The 16,362-nt window shown below is 45.5% G+C and overlaps 1 protein-coding gene across 1 annotated transcript in view; it reads right to left on the bottom strand.

Annotated features, from left to right (window-relative positions):
* nit2 (nitrilase family, member 2) overlaps window positions 1–16,068 on the bottom strand; it is a 63,551-nt gene extending 47,483 nt beyond the window's left edge. Inside the window, exons 1-3 of the mRNA XM_060920132.1 lie at window positions 15,956–16,068; window positions 6,061–6,179; window positions 3,227–3,347 (exon numbers count right to left, since the gene is read on the bottom strand). Of these exons, the coding sequence (XP_060776115.1) occupies window positions 3,227–3,347; window positions 6,061–6,179; window positions 15,956–15,983 (268 nt within the window). The 5' untranslated portion in view covers window positions 15,984–16,068. The remainder of the gene's footprint in view (window positions 1–3,226; window positions 3,348–6,060; window positions 6,180–15,955) is intronic.
* Window positions 16,069–16,362: the final 294 nt, after the last annotated feature.

Raw genomic sequence — 16,362 nt, 5'->3', positions numbered from 1 at the left:
GAGAAAAACACACACGCGCGCGCTGTGTTCTAGTCCCGGGATGAGCTCTCCCCTCTGCTCTCCCTCTGCCTCCTTAAATAGGGCGCGGTTACTGGGAAGACACACAAACAGGTTATAATTACCGTCAGGTGTAGTTATTCTGCCACTCACCTTCCCTGGCTCCGCCCTCCTGTCACAGACCGGCGCTTGACCACGCCCCCACTGCCACAGGCAAGCAGAAACGTGCAGTTCTGGAGCACTGAGGAGAAAGAGATCATGCTCATTCAGCTTAAGGAGTTGAATATATTAAAATTCATGGACGGGAGAAAAATGCGCAATGGAGAACACGGAACTGATAACTTTGTTTACACTCTTGAATAGCTCTTCTTCATGACGACAACCGGAAGTGTACCAACACGATGGGGCGTGTTGCGCCACCTGTGGCTCGGGTGCACAATGCACCTCACACAATAGCCCGATTTCAGTTGTGTGCATGTAGGATTGGATTTCTCTGGCACCCTGCTGGGACCTTCAGCTCGATTACCGACAGCAGCTCGATTTGGATGTGCATGTAAACGTAGTCACTGACAAGAGGTGAAAGCAGCTAAGAGGAGCTACGCTGAAAGGATCAAAAACAGCCTTTCAGCCAACGATCCGGCATCAGTGTGGGTAGGCCTGAAGAATATCACCAGCTACAGGAGACCATCCCCCAACACTGCAATGAACCATCAACTGGCTGACAAGTTGAATGTGTTCTACTGCAGATTTGACACATTCACACCTCTCCCCCCCCCCCAGACATTAAAGACCCATTTACACTCCCTGCTATTCTGCCTCCTCTCGCCTCTGACCCCACACCAGCACTCAAGATCTGTGAAGAGGAGGTTTGTCAGCTTTTTTGCAGACAGAAGATCAGGATGGCACCCGGCCCAGACGGTGTGTCACCCTCCTGTCTGAAGGTCTGTGCTCATCAGCTGGCCCCCATCTTCACCCAGATCTTCAATAGATCTCTGGAGCTGTGTGAAGTCCCCTCATGCTTCAAATGCTCCACAATAATCCTGGTTCCCAAGAAAACCACCATCACAGGACTGAATGACTACAGGCCTGTAGCCCTCACATCTGTAGTCATGAAGCCCTTTGAGAGACTGGTGTTGTCACACCTGAAGGACATCACAGACCCCCTGCTGGACCCCCTGCAGTTTGCCTACCGGGCAAACAGGTCAGCAGATGATGCAATCAATATGGGACTGCACTACATCCTGCAACACCTTGACTCTGGAGGGACGTACGCCAGGATCCGGTTCGTGGACTTCAGTTTGGCGTTCAACACCATCGCTCCAGCCATCCTCCACACCAAGCTCACTGTGCCCTCCTCCACCTGCCAGTGGATTATAAACTTCCTGACTGATAGGAAGCAGCAGGTGAGGCTGGGGAGCATCACATCCAGCACCCAGACTATCAGCACTGGTGCCCCCCAGGGGTGTGTGCTCTCCCCACTGCTATTCTCCCTTTACACCAACGACTGCACCTCAAGAGACCTGTCTGTTAAACTCCTGAAATTTGCAGACTACACAACGGTCATCAGCCTCATCCGAGACGATGACGAGTCTGCATACAGATGGGAGGCTGAACGGCTGGTCTGTTGGTGTGGTCAGAACAATCTGGAGCTGAACACGCTCAAAACTGTGGAGATGACAGTGGACTTTAGGAGGAGCCCCCCCACCCTGCCACCCATCACCAACAACACTGTGACTGCTGTTGAAACCTTCAGGTTTCTGGGCTCCACAATCTTCCAGGACCTGAAGTGGGAGACTAACACAGTCACCATCATCAAAAAGGCCTAGCAGAGGTTGTACTTTCTGCACCAGCTCAGGAAGCTCAACCTGTCTAAGGAGCTGCTGACACAATTCCACTCTGCCATCATTCAGTCTGTTCTCTGCTCTTCAATCACTGTTTGGTTTGGATCAGTCACCAAACAGGACAAGAACAGACTGCAACGGACAATAAGGTCTGCAGAGAAAATTATTGGTGTCAGCCTGCCCTCCATCCAAGACCTGTACCTGTCCAGAGTCAGGATACGGGCAGGTAACATCTCTGCAGACCCATCACACCCTGGTCACAAATTGTTTAAACTTCTCCCCTCTGGGAGACACTACAGAACACTGTACGCAAAAACAACCAGACACAAGAACAGTTTTTCCCCCCCTCAGGCTGTCTCTGTGATGAACAGCTAAAACCGGACTCAAATATCGTTAACATCAACTGTGAAATATCTGCACACTCATACCGTCATTCTGTGCACACTGTATATTTACTAAGTCATCCTTGCACTATGCACCATTTTTTTGCACCATACATTTACCCTTCTACATGTACATAGCTTTTTGCTTTGTTTTTTGTCTATGCTTTTTTTTTTTTTTTAATCTGTTTGTACTAAGAGAGCCAAGTGAAACCGGAGTCAAATTCCTCGTGTGTGTTCACATACCTGGCAATAAAAGTGATTCTGATTCCTTTTGATTCGTCAGACCTTGGGACAGGTTTTCCACTTCGCCTCAGTCCATTGTAAAAGAGCTCGGGCCCAGAGAAGGGGGCGTGGTTTCTGGATATTGTTTATATCTGGTTTTAACTTGCATTTGTGGATGCAGTAATGAAGTGTTTTCCCAGACGATGGTTTTCTGAAGTGTTCCTGACCCCATACAGTGATTTCCACTACAGACACATATCTGCTTTTAATGCAGTGTCTCCTGAGGGCCTGAAGATCACAGGCATCCAATGTCAGTTTTCAGCCTTGTCTCTTGCATACAGAGATTTCTCCAGATTCTCTGAATCTTTTAATGATATTATGGACCATAGATGATGTGATCCACAAATTCTTTGCAGTTTTACATTGAGAATGGTTACGTTATTCTTAAATTGTTGCACTGTTTGCCCATGCAGTCTTTCACAGAGCAGTGAACCCCGCCCCATCTTTACTTCTGACTCTGCCTCTCTGGGATGCTCTTTTTATCCCCAATCATCTTACTGACCTGTTGCCACTTAACCAAATTAGTTTTTTTTTTTTTGGGGGGGGGGGGGGGGGGGGGGGGGTGTTACCATTACACAACTTTTTCAGTCTTTTGTTGCCTCTGTCCCAACTTTTCTGAAACATACTGCTGACATCAAATTCAAAATGAGCAGATATTTAAAAAAAAAAAAAATTCAGTTTTAACATTTGATTTTAGAATATGTAAAGGATAAACATTCTCACCACCGATGAGATAAATCCCACACTCCTCAGCCACCTTCGCCAGAACCTGCGTCGATTCTCCTGGAATTTTCTCCGCATATTCCGCGAAGTATCCCGTCCCATATGGAGAGTTGAAACACTCCTACAGAGACACAAGCAGAGAAAAAAAAATAAAATAAATAAATAAAACAAACAAACATGCATCCTCATCACATCACTGCAGTTTTATTCACTTTAAATTAGCCACTTTTAACAATTTCTCTCACTATGTTTTGGCACTTGTAGGTTGCTTTGCTTTCACTCTTCCGTCCAGTTCATCCCAAACCAGCTCGATGGGGTTCAAGTCTGGAGACTGTGCTGGCCACTCCATGTTTTCAAGCTTACCATCTTGTTCATTTTCCTGAGATAGTTCTGGCATGACTTATGTTTTGGGTCATTATCTTGTTGTAGGATGAACCCCTGACCAACTAGGCGCATACCAGAGGGTACTGCATGGCTTTGCAGAATGCTGCGGTAGCCGTTTCGGTTCAGGGTGTCTCTCACTCTGTACAAGTCACAGACCCTGGATCCAGCAAAACAGCCCCAGACCATCACACTTCTTCCTCCATGTTTGACAGTTGATGTCACACACTGTGGAACCATCCTTTCACCTACCTGACGGCGTACAAAGATCCTGCGTGATGAACCGAAGATTTCAAATTTTGATTCATCAGTCCATAATACCTTCTTCCAGTCTTCAGTAGTCCAATGGTGGTGTTTCATGGCCCAGGCAAGCCTCTGTCTTATTCTGACATCTTAGCAATGGCTTTCTTGCTGCAACTCGTCCTGTCAAACCTACAGCTCGAAGTCTTCTCTTCACAGTTGAAACTGAGACTTGCTTACTACAACTACTATTAAGCTGTGCTTGAAGCTGTTGTCCTGTGAGCCGCCTATCAAGCTGTTAACTCTCAGAAATTTGTCCTCCGATTCAGTTGTGGCTTTGGGTCTGTCAGACCGCTTCCTGTCAGAGTTTCCCCCAGTTTCTGAGTACCTTTTGATGGTGAAGAAAACTGTGCTCACTGACGCCTTGACTTTCTTGGCAATTTCTCTGTAGAAAAGACCTACATTTTTTAAGTGTTACGATGGTCTGTCTCTCTTCCATTGTTAATTGCCTTTCTCTCACCATTTTTGTAGCAACACACTACTTTCTGCAGTACAATACTGTTGAACTGATGCTCACGAGAGTATGGTACCACAGTGTGTTCCAACACTGATTTTATGCAGATAGAGAGGGTTGTAAGCAATCAAGAAAAGTTGGAACATCTGTAGGAATTAGTAGTACCAGCTTTCAAGGCTTGATCAACCTTCATTGCTGCAGAACAGCTTTAAATTGTTAACCCATTACATGTTCCTTGAAAAAGGCCTTTTTGTATAATTCTGAAATGTACATTATTTTTCAGTTTTGGGTAACCTTACCTTTTTTTTTTTTAACCTGTCATCAGAGGTTGACTGTATGTGCGAAGAACAGAGTTTATCCTTTGGGTTGAATTTCACGGTGACATTCCTCTGTTTCACACGGTGAAGAAAAGAGGAACATCTTCCCATCATGGACCACTCTCATCTTGCAAGGATTCAGTCGGAATGTTCCCATCTCGGTGAACAACTTTCTGGCCATATTAAACTCCCAGCATTTCCACATCGTTTCTACTGAAAAGTCCTGTACAAAAGTGATTATTTCCATGGTGTAGGATATTCTTCTGTGATGAAAGACAATAAACAGTCTCCCTATCCTGGAATTTCCAGAAGCGTATAAGAACGGCTGTGTTGGTTAGGCTTGGCTGGTGCCAAGGTGCAATGTACCCTTTCCAATACTGGGGTCTGGTCCGCGCTGAGGCCCAGCCACTTTGGTAACATTTCCCAGATAAAATCCAGCAGTGGTTGCGTACCCTCAGCACCTTCTCAGAGACCAAACGCACGTAGGTTCTCCAGGTATGCCAGCCGTTTTAAAGATTAAGCCAATTCCGCCTGTACTTTCTCAAGTTCTTCCTCTGCCGTGTTCACTCGGCCCTCTGTTTCTTCGATGTGTTTAGTACGTTGACATGTCCTGTTTAACTTCAGCCACTTTACCCATTATAGCATTGTTCACATCTCCAAGACGGTTATTAATGCCGTCCAGTTTTAGTCCAAACTCAGAGCAGAGCGACTTTAGCGCTATTAGCACATCTGCTACAGTATGTGGGCCATCTTACTGGTTTCCGCACGTTCAAGTGTTGAGGCCTTTTTCTTGTTGTAAGTGATTGATTTGTGAGCTCGAGTAAAAATGTCGCATTCCTTTGTCGCATGAGATGTTGACATAGTTGACATTAAGTGGGAAATCTGAATTCCAAGCCACTATCCAGGGAATAAAAGGATTTTTGTGCATGGTTGACTGGAGCCCCTCTTCTAAGTTGCCATCTTTGTCGGGTCACGTGACCTCCAACTACTATTATTATTATTATTATTATTATTATTATTGTGTGGGTTTGCACAAGATGCCAAAATTACAACAGAATAAAATGCACCAAGTTATAAAAACGGTAAAATCCTACTTTTTTCTCAGCCCAGGTACTCATTAACCTGGACCCTGAGACTTGTTCTTGCACAGAAATATGAACACATGATTGTGAATCATTACAAGGTAAAAAGCACAATGGGGTGAAAACTTGTGCACAGCGATGTCCATTTCAGATTCCCTGTTCTTTATAATCTCAGTGGAATTAGTTCTGGTTGTACAGTACCGGTACAATCCAATGTTTCTGTACCATGATGAGTTGATTAGCTCAGACCCGTACTACATTACTGTGGGGTTTACTCCCCCTCACACCATTCATACTCACAGGTAAAACCACGACCTTCGCCCCCTGACCTGCCGCCTCCTTCACCAGCTTCCGGGCCCGAGACAAGTTTTCAGCCTTTAACTTAGTTACGTGCAGCTGCACCACAGCCAGACGGAACTCTGTAACATATTCCAAATTATTCATTAAACACTGACGGGAGGACAAAGAAGAGAGAGAGAGACTTTTGACTTTTTAAAAACACCTTTAATTACTCCATTGTTCCATGTGTATCTTTTCTTTCATGAGAAATAAAAAAAATGGAGAAAATAAAAAAAGGTACATAAAAAAAAAGTCGTTGCTAAAAGATCAAGTTCAGTACATAACCCTTCTCTATTAAACATTCTCTCTCTCTCACACACACACACACACACACACACACACTTGTACATTAAGAAGTTGAGAGTTAGTGCACCATCAACTTCAAGTGAACATAAAACCTGTCTAAAACCCCACAGATCTATAAAAGGTGTCCAGGTTTTTGGTTAGTCTGTAAAAAGCATGCTCTACCTTAAGACGAGATGCAACCAAACCTTTCAGGCTCTGAACCACATCAGTCAATCCCAGGCCCAGCATCCGATTCTTTCTGGTCTTCCAGATTGCTAGTTTTGCGGTTCCAATTAAAAAATTAATTAAAACCGGAGTCAGTCTTTTCCTGACTATGTATTTCGGCCCAAAGGCAAACAAAGGGACGGAAAACTTCTCCCTTAGGTGTTCCACCTGCTCTTGCAGTGTCTTAAACAGGCCCACTAGCCGAGGACAAAGAGACACCAAGTGTTCTAGGGTTTCTTGTTGGTGACAGAAGGGACAGTCCTCCCCAGTGCTGGGATCCAGGTGAACCCTGTGTCTGTTTGTGGCTATCGCTCCGTGTATGATCCTCCACTGGAGGTCAGCCGTCCGTTTCTTGATGGGCAGCTTGTACAGAATCCTCCAGCAGCCTTTGGGGTGCATTCTGGAGCAAAAACCTGGGTCCACCTCGACTCCGACCAAAGAGCGGAAGTTCAGTACCTTTACACAGCTGTAGTAGAGCTGCTTCTTCCCACATGAGCTCAAGTTGCCCAGCACCGGTGGTTTCAGGGACAGAAGCAGCCCTCTCTCCTCTCTTCAGTTGCAGGTCTGATGCTTAGAGCAGGAAAGATGTACTCGTGGTCCTCGTCCCATAGGTCAACCAGGGTATGGTCCTGGGTGTACACCCTGAGGGGTACAGACAGGGACTGCCAGACCTCGTCCACCATCTTCAGCACCCTGGAAGACCTGACGCCGATGACTCCACCAAGCCTCTCCAGAGATGTTCTTATGAGGTGGCCCAGTTTGATAATACCAGCCTAAATGAACTTGGTGCGGAATGATGTGGAAGCAAGCATGCCAGATGTACAGTGGTGCTTGAAAGTTTGTGAACCCTTTAGAATTTTCTATATTTCTGCATAAATATGACTGAAAACATCATCAGATTTTCACACAAGTCTTAAAAGTAGATAAAGAGAACCCAGTTAAACAAATGAGACAAAAATATTATACTTGGTCATTTGTTTATTGAGGAAAATGATCCAATATTACATAACTGTGAGGGGCAAAAGTATGTGAACCTCTAGGATTAGCAGTTCATTTGAAGGTGAAATTAGAGTCAGGTGTTTTCAATCAATGGGATGACAATCAGGTGTGAGTGGGCACCCTGTTTTATTTAAAGAACGGGGATCTATCAAAGTCTGATCTTCACAACACATTTGTGGAAGTGTATCATGGCACGAACAAAGGAGATTTCTGAGGACCTCAGAAAAAGCATTGTTGATGCTCATCAGGCTGGAAAAGGTTACAAAACCATCTCTAAAGAGTTTGGACTCCACCAATCCACAGTCAGACAGATTGTGTACAAATGGAGGAAATTCAAGACTATCGTTACCCTCCCCAGGAGTGGTCAACCAACAAAGATCACTCCAAGAGCAAGGCATGCAATAGTCAGGGAGGTCAGAAAGGACCCCAGGGTAACTTCTAAGCAACTGAAGGCCTCTCTCACATTGGCTAATGTTCATGAGTCCACCATCAGGAGAACACTGAACAACAATGGTGTGCATGGCAGGGTTGGCAAGGAGAAAGCCACTGCTCTCTGAAAAGAACATTGCTGCTTGTCTACAGTTTGCTAAAGAGCACGTGGACAAGCCAGAAGGCTATTGGAAAAATGTTTTGTAGACGGATGAGACCAAAATAGAACTTTTTGGTTTAAATGAGAAGAGTTATGTTTGGAGAAAGGAAAACACTGCATTCCAGCATAAGAACCTTATCCCATCTGTGAAACATGGTGGTGGTAGTATCATGGTTTGGGCCTGTTTTGCTGTATCTGGGCCAGGATGGCTTGCCATCATTGATGGAACAATGAACCCTGAATTACACCAGCGAATTCTAAAGGAAAATGTCAGGACATCTGTCCATGAACTGAATCTCAAGAGAAGGTGGGTCATGCAGCAAGACAACGACCCTAAGCACACAAGTCGTTCTACCAAAGAATGGTTAAAGAAGAATAAAGCTAATTGTGGCAGCAGGGGAGTGGTCAAGCATCGGTCTGTGAATGGAGGGTGGAGTCAGGGAAGGCAAGTGGCAGAATCACTGCACTTGACGTGAATTAACCTCTGTTTGTGTGCCCCCCCCAAGTGTTACACCTGATAGTGGTGGGGAGGTCTGCGTGCTTTAAGGATCCTGGAAGCTATATCAGCGGGGACCTCGGTCCCTGGCAGGTTCAACCTTGCTGGGCAGGTTCCAGGTGAAAGGCCAGATGAATTGCAACACCTGGTCCTCCAGGTTGGGCAAAGGGCTAATATCCCTTCCCTGTAAAACATTATTACAGAAACCTGAAATACTTTTCAAGGATTATATGGGCATGAAGATGGGACTGGCCAAGTACCCCAAGACGATGATTTGATGTTCACAGACTACCAGCGCTAGATGACATTGGAGGGTGAACGCTCCTTTGAAACCCCCCGACCGACGGAGTCACTTCTGAAGCCCAAAAGTTTTGTTAATATTGGTAACTGGAATGTATGTACAATGTACACTTTAGGGAAGTCCGCACAGATTGCACATGTGATGAGAGAGTACAACTTAGACATTCTAGGAATCAGCGAATGTAGATGGACAGACTCAGGTAAGGTGAAGCTGGCAACAGGCAAGACGATATACACAGAAGCGGCGTGGCAATTATGATGTCTAGACATGCTGAATCAGCACTGTTAGAATGGAAACCTATCAACGAACGTATAATCATGGCACGATTCTATTCAAAATTCAGCAAACTCACCATCATCCATGTGTACGCGCCTACAATGGACGCAGAAGACGAAGACAAAGATGTATTTTATGAACAACTACAAAGTGTCTTCGAAAAGGTAGCCAAACACGATCTTTTGCTGATAACAGGAGACATGAATGCGAAGGTGGGGTCATCAAATCGGAACAGAGAAGGAGCAATGGGAAAAGGTGGTACAGGAATCATGAACAGCAATGGTGAAAGACTTGTTAACTTGTGTGGGATGAACAACCTTACTGTCACAGGAACTCCATTTCCTCACAAAGAAATCCATAAGAACACCTGGACATCCCCTGATGGGAAAACACACAACCAGATAGACCATGTGCTAGTCAATCAACAATTTAGAAGATCAGTTCAAGATACAAGAGTCATGAGAGGTGCAGACGTTGGATCGGACCACCAGCTCGTCAGAACTAAGGTAAAACTCAAGCTCAAGAAAACCATCAAACCAATCAACACGCGAATAAAATACGACACCAACAAATTACAGAATGAATCAATTATGAAGGCATTTTCGTTAGAGCGCCGCAACCAGTTTTCAGTCTTTGAGGATGTAGAAGCAGAAGAAGAACGTGATATTAACAAGTGGACCTGCTTCAGCAAAGCTTACAACAACACAGCAGATAAAGTACTGGGTAGGAAAAAGAAAAACAGTAAACTGTGGATCAGTCAAGATTCTTGGCCCATTAGCAAAGAAAGAAAGCACCTAAAAGTCCAAGCAGAAAACGCAAAGTCAGAAAGAATCCAGAACCAACTTTGGATGAAATATAGGGAGAAAGATAAAAAGTTAAGAAAAATCTTAGAACTGATAAACAAAGATGGCTTGAAGAGCAGATGGAAGATGCTCAAAAAGCAGCAGATATGGGAAACATGAAGACCTTATATGAAATAACCAAAAAACATCCAACAATAAACCCTGCAACTCCACCGCCATCAACGACAGAGAGGGAAACACCATCACTAAAGATTCAGCCAGGTTAGCTCGATGGAAAGAACACTTCGAAGAGATTCTCAACCGTGCAACACCAACAGATCCGATATCGATTGAGACAGATGAAATCCCAGAAATAGATGAAACCAGGACAGAACTAATCAGTAAAGATGAAGTTAGGCAGGGTATCAGATATCTAAGGAATGGAAAAGCAGGTGGCTTTGACAACATTGTAGCAGAGCTTCTTAAATATCCAACCAAAAGCTACATGAAATAATCCAACAGATTTGGGAAGAACAACAAGTTCCCTTGGAATGGTTAAAAGGGTTAACCGTCAAGCTACCCAAGAAAGAAAACCTAAGAAACTGTACGGATTGGAGAGGCATTACACTTATCATCGCAAGTAAAATCCTTGGTAAGATTCTTATGGAACGTATGAAAAAGGGAGCAGATGCAAAGCTACGACAAGAACAAGCAGGATTCCGTCAAGGAAGAAGTACCATTGAACAGATTTTCATACTACGTAACATCATCGAACGGCAATCCTCCCCGATATTAAACTTCATAGATTTCGAAAAAGCATTCGATTCGCTACATAGAAACAGCCTCTGGGACATAATGAAGCTATATGGCATACCAGCAAAGATCATCAGGATAATCCAACTTCTATACCAAAACTCTGAATGTGCAGTTCTTGATAGAGGCCAAATATCTGAGTGGTTCCAAGTGAAAACTGGCATCAATCAAGGTTGTGTAATGTCAGGCTTTCTATTCCTACTTGCCATCGATTGGGCAATGCATGAAATAACTAGTCAAGCCAACACAAGAAGCTAGAACTGTGGCTAAAGACAGGAAACGATGGAAGGAAAGTACTACAGCCTTATGCGCAACCGAGCGCGAAGAGGATAGGTGAGGTGTATGTCTCCCCCAGTGACCGCACCCTATAAAAGACGAAAGAGAGCACAGAAAGGGAGCTCTCCCCAACCTGGACCCTTGTGTGCGCGGGTGAGCAAAGTAAGATGCTGAAAAGCGCAAATAAAATTATTTTTGAGAGAACTCAGTTCGGGCCTGCCATGCTTCTGTGCTCCACCCACCTTCAACTATTTCTACATTAATGTTTTGGAATGGCCAAGTCAAAGTCCTGACCTTAATCCAATCGAAATGTTGTGGAAGGACCTGAAGCGAGCAGTTCATGTGAGGAAACCCACCAACATCCCAGAGTTGAAGCTGTTCTGTACGGAGGAACGGGCTAAAATTCCTCCAAGCCGGTGTGCAGGACTGAGCAACAATTACCTCAAACGTTTAGTTGCAGTTATTGCTGCACAAGAGGGTCACACCAGACACTGAAAGCAAAGGTTCACATACTTTTGCCACTCACAGATATGTAATATTGGATCATTTTCCTCAATAAATAAATGACCAAGTATAATATTTTTGTCTCATTTGTTTAACTGGGTTCTCTTTATCTACTTTTAGGACTTGTGTGAAAATCTGATGATGTTTTAGGTCATATTTATACAGAAATATGGAAAATTCTAAAGGGTTCACAAACTTTCAAGCACCACTGTAAAGAAGTCATTGTATAGACCCTTTTCAGTCACGTGACCTTCGTAAACGCGACTGCCATTTTGGACATGTAGTGGACTTCGGCTAGAATCGGTTTGAATGCGAGGAAGGCGACAAACAAAAGAAAAAGGAGCGAGATGCAGAAAACTGTATTTACTAGTTTACTGTAATTATGGTCTGGCAGCTATTTACACCGGATCCAGTGTAAATAGCTGCCGGAGCCAACGTCCGAGCTTGCCGCGAGCTAGCGCGCTCCGGCCGGCTGCGAGCTAGCGCGCTCCGGAACCTCGGACGTTGGCTCCGGCAGCTATTTACACTGGATCCGGTGTAAATAGCTGCCAGGTCATAAACTAGAATGGAATGTTAACAGCAATGTAATGCCTTTTCTGGCTAATTTTATTCGTCTTACCTCCAACAAAGTGGTCACTACACAAGCGTTGGTATGCCGCTATCCATCTTCTCCGTCAGTCAGCATCTACCGGGATCCGATAAAATGATAACCCTTGCCTTGTTTGTTGATGGTTACTACATCCAGGTGCACAACAATATAGTGGCATGATGGAAGTCTTGCTGAAAATAAACACTTTCTTTGCTGCCGTTCCTCAATGGTGGCTGTGGTAAACTACTGGTAGTACATGTCCAAAATGGCGGCCGCGTTTGTCGTGACGTCACGTGAAAAGGGTCCATAACAGCGGCTCCTCGAAGATCCGCAAACCAGGTCTGGGGTCCGTGTGGTCTTGAATGTCTTCCACGCACCAAGCATCGAGTTGTAGAAAGGTATTATTCCAGTCAGGTCAACTTCAGAGGTCTTTAGAAGAAACAGCTGTTTATCCAGTCTCAGCCGGCCAGCCTTCCTCAGGAGCAGCTGAGCGGACGCCAACCAGCAATAACCGCAGCCATAAAGTAGCCTCTGTGCTGTCTGCAGTCTGAAGGTAGCAATTCTTGATGGAATGTCCATGAGGCCTTGTCCTCCCTCAGCTACAGGGAGATACAGAACTGGTGCCCTCAGCCAATGCTGACATGACCAGAAATTGTTCACCAGGAGCCGCTGTATGTCCTTCACGAGGCCTGGTGGTGGCACTAAGACGATCAGTCTATGCCAAAGGGAAGAGGCGACCAGGTTATTGACTATCAGAACTCTACCCCTGTAGGACAGCTGGGGAAGCAACCATTTCTATTTAGACAACTTGGCACTCACCTTCTCTAGCACTCCCTCCCAGTTTTGGAAGTCCTCGCACCCCCAGTACACTCCCAGAACTTTGATGCCTCTTTTTTCCCCCCACTTAAGTTTCCCGGGTAGCTCAGGGACATCTCCTGGGCTCCACTGACCTATTAGACAAGCTTCACATTTGTCCCAGTTAACTTTAGCGGAGGAGGCCTTTTCATACACAGTCAGGCTTTCTTTAAGTTCTTGTATATCTCTCTGATCTTGTATAAAAACATTAACATCATCTGCATAAGCTGAGACGGCCACAGAACGGCTCTGAGCCAGTTCAGGGAGACCCAGGCCCTGTAACCTGCTCCTCAGCCGACACAGAAGAGGTTCAATGGCAACACTGTAGAGCTGGCCTGAGATGGCACAGCCCTGTCTGATCCCTCTTTTAACTGGCACAGGGCAGCTCAACCCTCCCCCCACCTTTACGAAACAGCAGGCTTCATTATTGAGGTTTTTCACCCACGTGACCAAGTCATGTGAGGCTGCCATTTTGGACGTCACGGCTCGAATCAGTTTGAATGCGAGGAAGGCGACAAACGAAAAACATAAAAGAAAAAGGAGCGAGATGCAGAAAACACCTTCACTATCCAGCGACGTAGGACATTTACAGGGCGAGCAGAGGGAGAGGTATTTGCAAAAATTGAGGTTAGCAGGCTTAGAGAACGATGTTTACCTGCTTCCACCAGGATTGTTCACTGACAGCTAAGGTTTGTTCACATTTTCATTTACTTTCGGTCCTCAGGATAAACAAAATGTTATTAAAATGTCATTGAAATAACTTCTTAGCCTGTTGAGACATGGCCTGTTATAAGTTTTTCCTTTACTGTATTTACTAGTTTACTGAGCCAGCGCGCCCCGGGGCAGGCTGGCTAGCCAGCGCCATCATAGGTATACCTATGATGAAAATTACAGGCCTCTCATCTTTTTAAGTGGGAGAACTTGCACAATTGGTGACTGACTAAATACTTTTTTGCCCCACTGTATGTGTCAGCCCTGTGATGACCTGGCGACTTGTCCAGGGTGTACCCCACCTTTCGCCCGTAGTCAGCTGGGATAGGATCCAGCTTGCCTGCGACCCTGTAGAAGAGGATAAAGCGGCTAGAGATAATGAGATGAGATGATATTGGGAAAATAATCTTTAACATTTGCTTTTTTCCCCCCAAAGGTTTCATCCAAAAAACTATTGATTTCCTCGAGTGAAGAGGTCCTTGCTTTGGGAAATACTGTCTGTTATAGAAACAGAGTCACAGTCCATGTCAGTCACATTGTCACCATAAAAGTGGTCCGGCTTCGTCACATCTTCTGTCTCACAGTCGGGTCTGACAGCCTCCTGTGAGACCGGAGACTCCGCGTTCTGCTCAGACCCCCCTACACCGACTTCTCCTGGCTCCACCCTGCTCTGTTCAGCCTCCATCAACTCTGCTGGAACACTACTTCCAGTCTCCATAGCTCTAGGCGCGGAGCTGCCAGACTCAACTTGAGTGGGTGGAGCAGATTCAGATGACTTTGGCCAACCACTGTTCACCTCCTCGCTGTCAGTCACATTGGTCACTCTACTGCCCCCCTCCTCACCGTCAGTCACATTGGTCACTCTACTGCCCCCCTCCTCACCGTCAGTCACAACAGCTTCACCGCTGTTCACCTCCACACTGTCAGTCACTTTGCTGCCCTCCTCCGCACTGTATTGAACCCATCTGAAGCAGTGAACACGTGCGCGCACACCCAGAGCAGTGGGCAGCCACACTACAGTGCCCGGGGAGCAGTCACGGGTTCGGTACCTTGCTCAAGGACACTTCAGTCCAAGGCCACCCCACGTTAACCTAACCTGAATATCTTTGGATTGTGGGGGAAACCGGAGCACCCGGAGGAATCCCACGCGGACACGGGGAGAACATGCAAACTCCACACAGAAAGGCCCTCGCTGGGGCTCGAATCCGGAACTTTCTTGCCGTGAGGCGACAGCGCTAACCACTACACCACCGTGCATAAAAAACAAAACACTAAATCGGTCCAGGATATGCACTTTAACACTGAAGGCCTCTGCATGCTCTTGCGACAAGGCTTTCGCAGATAGCTTTTCGCAGACAGTTGTAATTTATTGTTGAGCGGGGGATTAGGCGTGCGCAATGTTATTCACCGGCACAACGCAAGGGGGGGGGGGGGCGAAGTCGCTAGGAGTAGTTGGTGGGTGTGGTTAGTGGAGTGTTTATCCTCCGGTTACTTATAATGACTAGAACTGGAGTCGTATAGATGTACGTACTTCCTCAACCAACCGCTCTTCATGCTGCTCCATCTTTGCTCGTGTTTTTAAAAATGCCGGTCGTGAAAACAAAAACCGGGAAAGTAGGGAAGCGGAAGTGCGTGTACAGCGGCTGTAGAGTGGACCAATCAGAGCCCTCTTGTCTGCGGCGCTGGCTTCTGCGGTGGTCACAATTTTTGGGAGGTGCGCGCAGAGCGTCTGCGAAGGTGGGGGGGGCTACACAGACACTGTCTGCGACACCGTCTGCGAGGACTGGGTTGTCAGCATAAATTGGCCTTAAGGATAAATAAAGGGGGCGGGGTTACACAGTGCTCTATTTGTGATGTCATAAATGAAACTAAACAGGATTGGACCACTCATGGACAATATGCAAATAATTACAGAACTCCACTGTGGGATCCAGAAACTATTATTTGAACTGATAAAAGTCTTAAAATAAAATCCTTTTGGATGACTTAAACTTGAGATAGAAGTTAAATAATTCTAAAAAAAAAAAAGTCACCATGTTTTGTTTGTAAGGAGGTGAATAGAATAATACACGATTAAACATTAACATAGAGATTAAAACCAGACTTAATCCTGTTCATAAAGCCTCACAGGGCGTTAATAAAATCATGAACTCACTCGACATGGCCTTTAAAATCCCAGACATTCACAGTTTACACTCAACTGCAGAGAATCCACAGCGTCCCTCACACAAACCGACCCGATCTCTCCGGTTTAATCCGGAATCAAACACTACTCCCTACTCTCGTGCACTCCGGAAACCCTTGTTCTTCTGGTTTAATGGCGGTTGGCAGCCAGTTTATATGGAGCATTACCGCCACCATCTGGACTAGAGTGTGAATCAGGCGTTTACAAAAAAAAAAAAAACTTTAAATTCTATTCATCAGTCCTGTGTTTTTCAGGAAACTACATAAGTGGTTGAAACAGACTTCTCCTGTGTTTAACTGTAGTATCCTCTGTAGACTGTACAACCCCGATTCCACAAAAGTTGGGACAAAGTACAAATTGTAAATAAAAACGGAATG

This window comes from Neoarius graeffei, chromosome 4 (genome assembly GCF_027579695.1).
Source record: "Neoarius graeffei isolate fNeoGra1 chromosome 4, fNeoGra1.pri, whole genome shotgun sequence".
NCBI lineage: Eukaryota > Metazoa > Chordata > Actinopteri > Siluriformes > Ariidae > Neoarius > Neoarius graeffei.
Note: the sequence above shows the minus strand (reverse complement) of the source record. Positions and strands in the feature narration are given on the sequence as shown.